This window comes from Gracilinanus agilis, unplaced genomic scaffold (assembly GCF_016433145.1).
Source record: "Gracilinanus agilis isolate LMUSP501 unplaced genomic scaffold, AgileGrace unplaced_scaffold55248, whole genome shotgun sequence".
NCBI lineage: Eukaryota > Metazoa > Chordata > Mammalia > Didelphimorphia > Didelphidae > Gracilinanus > Gracilinanus agilis.
The window spans coordinates 1-8,373 of NW_025390519.1; the positions used below are offsets into that span (position 1 = coordinate 1).

Below are 8,373 nucleotides of genomic sequence, written 5' to 3' on the forward strand. Positions count from 1 at the left end.
GTTTTTGCTGCTGCTGCTGCTGCTGCTGCTGCTGTTGTTGCTGCTGCTGCTGTCGCTGCTGCTGCTGTCGTTGCCGCCACCGCCGCCACTGCTGCCACTGCCGATGCTGCTGCTGCAGCTGCTGCTGCTGCTGCCGGAGAAAGGTTGAGGTGGTTGGTGGAGATGGAGGAGTCCAGGGCTGGGGAGAAATCAGGGACGGGGGGATGAAGCTCAGGATGGACACTCGAGGTCCCCTGGACTGGACAGGGCCTGGGCCTCCTCTGGTACTTCTTCCTCGGCCAGAGAGGGGGTTTCGGCCTTGGTCTCGGCCGCGGCCTCGCTCGCTTCCGGCTCCTCGGGAGGCGAGGCTAGCCGTATCTGCACCTCTTCGGGGGCCAGGGTCTCCTGGGTGTGCTGCTTTTCCTGCTCCGCCACGTCTGGACTTCCACAGCTCTGATAAGTAGCTTCGGCTCCAGATGGGCTCAGGGGCCTTGTAGAGATCGGGGCGGGCAGGCTGCCCTCTTCCGGGCTGTGGCCTGGGCCTACCCGCCCCACCTCGGGGGCTGGCTCGTCCTTTTCCTCTTGGAGCGTAGCTATCTTCGTGGTTGCCGTGTCCTCCTCGTGGATCAACTCAAACTGGAACTTGTCCTGGCTCAGGCCAGGTGGCTCTTCGGGGGGTGGTGAGGGGCTCTGGGGGATGGCACTGTGGTACCAGTCCCGATTGTCCTCCAGCATGTCCAGAATCTCCTGAGCGTCGGGGTGAACCAGGTCTGCCCACGTCTCCCATAGCGGATGCACAATGTAGTCGATGAAGCCCACCTGGGGTCGGGGAAGGAGCAGGAGAAACCCCCTGTGACCTTTAGCACCAGACCCTGGGGTGGGTTCTGTCCCCTTTCCATCTTTTCCTACCTTCATGCAAACCTCTCTTCCCCCCCTCCATACTAAAAATAGGATAAAAAATATTCCCTTCTAGTTTAACATCCTCATTTTGCAGATGAAGGCCAAAGCTGGTAAGTGACTTGCCTAAGGCCACACAGCTTGTGAGTGGCAGAGTCCAAACTAAAACCTGGCTTTCCTTTAGCCTGGGGGACTCATCTCTGTACCACATATAGATTCTTCCTTGGGTTTCTTTGGGAAATTCTTTTAAGACTATATATGGCTAAGTGCCAGGGAGGCTGAGGGTTCCCTAGGGCTCACCTACATCAGACAAGAGGCTAAGGCCTCAGTTAGCCATTCTAATGCATTGGGAAGAATGGGAACACAAGAGCGAAGCCTGTGAATGAGAATCAGGGACTTCTCCTTGCCCTGGGAGAGATGGTGAAAAGTGACTCAAGAATACTGGAGGGGGGGGGGGAGCCAGGCATCCCATTCAGAGGCCCTTTGGGGCAATGTCTTGTGACAGTAATGGGAGAGGGAAGAAATTCCTGGGGGGCCACAGACAGGGAGGATTGAGCCGGTGTCCCCTGGGGAATAACGGGACCCCAGGTATCCCTGGAGGGATTAGAGAGTTCTCTGGCACGGGGAGGGGGCCGATACCTGTGATTTTTCCACAGATGCTGTGTGCTTGTCACACATGGGGCTAATCTCCATGCCTCTCTCCCGCTCCTTGTCTCCCTGGTGGAAGAACTCTTCCATGATACGGTCAGTCCATTGCCTGTACAGTGCCAGTGGCTTTGTCGGGTTGCTGAGGTCGGCACAGTGCACCATGTTCCGAAGGACCTGGAGTGGGGCGGACAGGAAGGGTCCTTCAGTTTTCCTTGATCAGAGGGGGGGTAGGGACAAGAAATCCTGTGCTAGTTCTCTTTTTTGTCCCATGGGATTCTTGCGTATCCCTTAGAATCCCAGGATTGGAAAGCATTTAAAAGAAGGTAGTTTATTCCAACCCCATTCCAGGCAGAAAACTTTTCCTGCCTCCCTGACAAATGATCATCATCTATTATCAGCTTCCAGACCCCCAGTGATGGGAAGCTCTCTCCCACATAAGGCAGCTTATTCCATATGTGGACAGATCTAGTTGCTAGAGTTTCTTTCCTTGCCTGGACCTCAGTTTCTCCATCTGTATAAAGGAAAGAACAGTCTGTTTGCCTCAGCTCAGTACCACTGGTACCCAGGGTTGACTTATGGACAAGGTGAAATGAGAGTGAAGAAAGTTCTAGAGAACCATCTCAGGTAGGGGATTTAGCATGGGAAATGCAAGAGGTTTCTCAGCCAAGGGTCCTCCCATCTCCAGAGGCCATCCCTGAGTGGGTGAGGGGTGAGACCTGTGGTTAAACCCCTAGGATTTATTCCTTACCTGGATTCGGTCCGTATAATTGTCCAACAACAGGACCCCTGAGCTTGTCACTTTCTTAGTTTCCACCATGGTCTTGAGGTCAGCCAGAAGGCTCATGTGTTTGGACATATCTGTGGCCAGCACCTGTGAGTGAGATCATGATCGCTATCAGGGCCAGCAAACCCTGTTTCCTCACTATGACTAAACTCTAGTCCCCTGACCTCTAGTCATTCCCTGCCTCTAAGCTTCTGCCTTCTCCTGGTCCCAGCTCCCAATTTCTCCTAGATCTCAATTCCTAACCACAGCCTCCCTTCATCTCGAGTCATAATTTTTTCCCAAGGTTACATGATTCTTGTTGTCTCCCTCCCCTATTCCTTCCCCCCTCCCAAAGCTGACAAGCGGTTGCCCCCAGAGTCATAATTGTAAATTTGAGTGTGTGGATGCCAAGAGGAGGCAGGGGACAAAGAGAAACCTTGGGATATATCCCCAGAGTAGCCACTGATGCTGTCCATCCTGCATAGGACAAGTCCCCAAGCCAAGTGGCCTGTAGGTAGTCTCCTAGGGCAGGTACAATTAAATGGTCCAGTAGAAGACAGACCCCAGGCGATAGCTGGCTGGCTCAGTGGATTGAGAATCAGGCCTAGAGACAGGTCCTGGTTTCAAATCTGGCTTCAGACATTGCCTAGCTGTGTGACCCTGGGCAAGTCACTTAACTCCCATTGCTTAGCTCTTATTGCTCCTCTGCCTTGGAACCAATACAAAGTATTGATTCTAAGATGGAAGGTAAAGGGTTTTTTTTGGGGGGGGGAAGAAGATAGATCCCAGGAGAGGGCCTCAGGAAGATAGTGACAGCTCAGGAACACTGGAGTGGTGTCTCAGTCTGGAATTGGACCAGCAAAGACTCCTTTCTCACGATCTTCCCCAGGATGTCACCAGAGAGGTGGTAGAGTGGAAGCAGGTATGCATCCTTTTTGTGGTATTTCACACATCCACAGGTCAAGATGCTGATTACAGCTCCATTAAATCCCTGATCCTGACCCTTCTTCCTTTCCCCACCCAACCACTGTGTCATTACCCATCCTACCTACCTTCCATGTTAATGACTTCCCCATGATCCTTCTCCTCACTCCTTGCACCACATCACTGATCACGCCTAGAGCTTTAACTAAGCATGACAGCAAATTCTGGTGGAGGGTTTTTTGGAGGGAATAGAATATACTCTACTTCATTTGAATGTAGTTATTCTGGGCTCTGGAGAGGCTATTGAGTTTTTGAGAATAGCTCCAAGCCCCCAACACCCCAAACCCTAGGAGGAAGTGGAGGTAGCAGGTAGGTCCTACCCCACTCCTCCCCATGTTAAAAGAAGAGAGCATACTAAGCAATAGGACTCTAAGGATTAAACATGAGAGCAGAGGTTGCATTTCAAGTTACAAGACTCAGAATAAAGGCCTTGGACTATGCCTCTTGGATATGAGGCAAATGCCCAGTAGTTTGGCCTTAAGTACACTCCTACCCCTAAACCATCACCCTAGCCCCCCCCTCTAGCATTTCAATGACCATCACCCTCATCTTTCTTTCTCCATCATATCAATGACCCTTCCCCCAAGCCCCTCTTCACCATGCTAGTGACCATTCCCCCTCCAGCCCTTCTCCACCATACAGATGACCAGTGCCCCCAACCTCTTTTTCTACCATATCAATGACCACCAGCCCCTCTCACCATATCAGTGACCATTCCCTACCAGCCCCACTCTCCCTCAAATCAATTACTCTCCTGTCAGCCCCTCTCCCCCTTATCAATGACCATCCCCTCCAGTCCCTCTTCACCATGTCAATGACCATCCTACGAAGACTCTGCCTCTGCCTCTTGTTCAGGTTCTGGAAGATGTCACAATTCTCCTCCTGTAGCAGCTTGAAACCCACAGCCAGGTGATGATTCTCTAACACAGACTCATCATTGTACATCAGGGCTAGCTCTGAGTCTAGGAATAGGGCACTTCAAGTCAGACATAGGGAAGAATGGCTCAGCTACTCTCCTCCATCTCCCCATACCAAGGAATCTTCTTCACTCTCCTCCTCTCCTCCAAGGTCCCCCCCCTCTCCCCTGTCCATCCTCCCCACCCTTCCTCCAGGGCCTTTCCCCCAAGGACTCTTCCACACTCCAGACACTCTTCCTCACTTCATCCCACTGTCCCCAGGCTCTTGTTACTCTAGCAGTAGGGATAAGGTTATAGGGGCTTAAAGACTTGGATTGTCTATGGGATTGAGGGATTCAGAGCTAGAAGGGACCTTCCTGAGTTCAGATCCTTTATTGGGAAAGCCAAAGAGTTTAAAAGACTTGCTGAAGACAAGAAAGAAGGTCTTACTAGTATTGATGAGGAACTGGTTAGAGACCCCTGGGTGGTCAACGTCGTGGATGGCTGCAGCAAACAAAGCAGCTAGGATTTCCAGGTCTGTGAACACAGCCTAGGAGGGCACAGGGCACAAAAGGAAGAAGGGATAAGGGGACACTTCCCTCAGTAGGGTGAATGAGAAACAGGGTTTCAGAATGGACCCAGGAGCCCATGGGGGAGATTCTAGCAGGAAGAATGGGGGTCCAGGCAGCAAGGAATATATGAAAAGGTAGGAGCTTGGGTGACTTATTTCTCTCTTCAGTAGCTTTAAGTGATTCTTTATAAGCTAAAGGAAACGAGCTATCATGACACAATGGAAAGATGACTAGCCCTAGAGGGGCTGGATTCAAATCCCACCTCTGACACATTACCTGAGTGACCAGTGATAAATCACTTAGCATCAATCAAAAGACATTTATTATGCACTAAGCATTAGAGTCTCATTGGACCTCGGGTCCTTTCAGATGTAAAATAGAGGGTTTGGACATGATGGCTTCTAGGGACCTTTTCGCACTAGATGTTTGATCTTCTACACTCTTGAGCCTGATATTCAAAGCCTTCCATCATTTTATGGTATCACTCCCTTTGTTTGCCTTCCATTTTAGATAAACTTGACTTTTCTCCATACCCTTTTACTGCCATTCTCTCCCCATCTTGGTTCCTTTGCTTAAAACTTTCCGCTAACCCTCCCTTTCTTCAAGGCCTGGTTCAGGTGCCACCTCTCCAAGGACACCAGGTAGACCTGGAGTCAGGAAGACCTGGGGTCGAATCCTGCCTCAGGCGCTTATTAGCTAAATGGGTGAATCACTTCATCTCTTTGTGTCTCATCAGCAAAGTGAGGGGCCAGAATAGGTTCTAAGATCCCTTCCAGTTCTAAATTGATGACATTGTAAGATCTTATATTTCCTGATCGCTCCTCCCTCACCTTTTCCTAGAATACTTTGTGTACAGGCTCCTGTCATGTCACCTACCTGGTATCTCACTTATTTCTGTATAATTAGACTGAAAAGTCCCTAAGAGCAGACCTTATGTCCCATCTGACTATGCAACCCCAGCACTGAAGGAAGAGCTTTGAACAGAGTGGGTGCTTAATAAGTTTTTTCTTGAAGTGGGTCGGGCTTGAAGGGTTCAGGGGGGTCCTGGAGGGGGTTCAGGGGGGTCCTGGAGGGGATGGGGGGGAGGAAGAAGAGGCTAGCCTTACATCTAGTGCTGGTGTGGCCAGAAGCACATGTGTGGATTGCAGCACATCAGCGGCATGCAAGCTATTGTGATAGGCCACATCGGCATGATAGTGGTCCTCCAGAGTCAGCATGTAGGTAACCAGGGTATCCACTGGGATCTGGAATGTCTTCAGCAGGTCCCTCTCCTAGAAAAGAACCAGGGGGGTAGTTGTTATCTCCTGAGGAGGAGCCGTCCTTTACCGACAAGTTCCCCACCCCCAGGGGGAAGAAGCTTGGCCTCCTCAGGTATCTAGGAGCCCTGTGCCTGGTTTGGGCCCCGTTTGTCCCTCCTCTTCCCTACCACCCACCACCCGGTGACCTGGGCCACCCCACAAGAACCCAGCCCCCACACCTGGAATATGGTATACATGATACATCCTAGCGATCGGCCATTGGAGAACTCAGATACTCGGAAGATGTTAAGGCCCCACTTGTTCAGGTTTTCCAGCTCCTGGTAAGATGGTAGATGGAAGCTCAGACTTGGGTCAGAGGCCTGCAGCTTCCAGCCTCAATATACTCATAAGAGGCTGGGAGGGGGGGGAACCTCACCCCAATGGTCCATTCTTGAGTGCTAGAGGACTACTGTGCCCTGACCTAGCTACACACACACACACACACACACACACACACACACACACACACACACACACACACATCACCTCACCTGGGGAATGATATGAGAAGCACTGGGAAGGTTCACCCCCAAATATCTCTCCTGCCAGTCTGTCACAGAAGCTGAAATTATACTTTAAGTCTACTTTTAGGTTAAGCCATTGCTTTTTTTAAAAAAACTCTTAACTTCTAATCTTAGAAACAATATTATGTATTGGTTTTAAGGCAGAAGAGTGGCAAGGGTTAGGCAATGGGGGTAAAATGACTTGTCCAGAGTCACACAACTAGCATTATTAACCATTCAAAGAAGCAAAACACTGTGTCTGACATTGGACAAAGCACTTTACTTCCCTGCCTCAGTTTCTATAAAATAAGGAGGCTGGACTAGCTGGCTTCTGAGGGGGTCCTTTAAGCTCTAGAGTTATGATCTGATGATCCAAGACCCTTCCCACCCTCTCTGGGATTCATTTTCCTTTATAAAAGGGAGGAGGGCTAGATAAAAGCAAGAGTTCTTAAACTCTTTTGTATCATGGATTCCTTTAGCAGTCTAATGAAGGATGTGGACCCTTTCTCAGGAGAATGTGTTTGCTTACATGCACATTTGAAAGAAATGCTAAACTTCAATTAGAGATGAATGAAAATAAAGATAGAATTTTTTTTATACCCAAGTTCAAGGACCCCCTGAAATCACTTGGGGCATGGTCTCTGGGAAAAGGATCTCTGTATGAGGAGCAACCAGGTGGCTCAGTGGAGAGAACTCCATGCTTGGATCAGAAGCTGTGGGTTCAAATCTGGCCTCAGATACTTCCTAGCTGTATGACCCTAGGCAAGTCACTTAATCCCAATTTCCTGCTCTTCTGCCTTGAAACCCAATCCTTAGTATCGATTCTAAGATACAAGGCAAGGGAAGAAAGAAAGAAAGAAAGAAAGAAAGAAAGAAAGAAAGAAAGAAAGAAAGAAAGAAAGAAAGAAAGAAAGAAAGAAAGAAAGAAAGAAAATCTCTGTATGATCTCAAAGTCCTTTTCTGCTCTTAAACAAAAACAAGGTCTCATATTGGAAGATTATCTGTGATTAATGCCTCAATGTGATTCAGTCAATCATACTCTCCCCAAGGGGATGGGAGCTCAAACGGGGACAAATTCAGGGTCAAAGAGGAACTGGTAGGTGAGTACACATACATAAATGTGCACACAAATACGCACCTTGCCCAGCAGCTCCTCCTGGTCAGTCTTGACCCCAAATCGGGGGATGCCAGAGTTGCTGAGACTGGAGCTATGTGTGAGCTTTTTGACCCCACTGATCTGGGACATGGGCTGCCTCTGTGGCCGTTGCTGAAGCTGTTTCTCCTGCTCCTTGGGTGTAGGGGGTGGTATCTCTACATCAGCCTGCTTGTCTATAAAGGATGGTGGGGAGAGAGATCCGTAGGGCGTAAGTGTACCTAGCTATGGCCCTTGCTTTCCACCCCCTGACAACTCCTCCGGGGATAGGGGAACCCTTCCAAGGTCCCTCCCCCCCACCCCGGGGTCTGGCAATCCTTGCTGCACAAGACTAGATGGGGGCTTTGGTAAGCTCACACAGGAAGAAGTTTTCATGGAACCCTTCATCTCGATATCTATTCAGTGGCTGGAAGCCACAGAAGATACAGGGAGCCCTTCCTGAGGATGTAGGCTTAGGTCGGCCCAGCTGTTCAAAGTTGGCTGAACTGGGCCCTGGGATGCCGGCTGGGTTAGGGGGCATGGAGGCCTGGTGGCTGGTAGACAGGTTGGGCAGGAACCGGGTTGGGGACACCAGAGTGAGGTGCTGAAGGCCTCGGCTAGACAAGGAGGTATCATGGCTTGGCAGGAAGCCGATATAGTGGCTTGAGTTAATCCGGGGGTTGGAAGGTGGGGGTAGCAGA

At 50.1% G+C, this 8,373-nt stretch overlaps 1 protein-coding gene across 1 annotated transcript; it reads right to left on the reverse strand.

The window, feature by feature from the left end:
• Positions 1-36: 36 nt before the first annotated feature.
• LOC123256007 (cAMP-specific 3',5'-cyclic phosphodiesterase 4A-like) lies at positions 37-8,289 on the reverse strand (the record flags this gene model as incomplete). Its single annotated transcript, XM_044684703.1, has 9 exons — positions 37-798; positions 1,516-1,698; positions 2,273-2,395; positions 4,079-4,233; positions 4,618-4,717; positions 5,846-6,010; positions 6,217-6,315; positions 7,679-7,914; positions 8,051-8,289. Coding segments are annotated over 9 exons (1,888 nt in total), but the record flags the coding sequence as incomplete, so codon positions are not given.
• Positions 8,290-8,373: the final 84 nt, after the last annotated feature.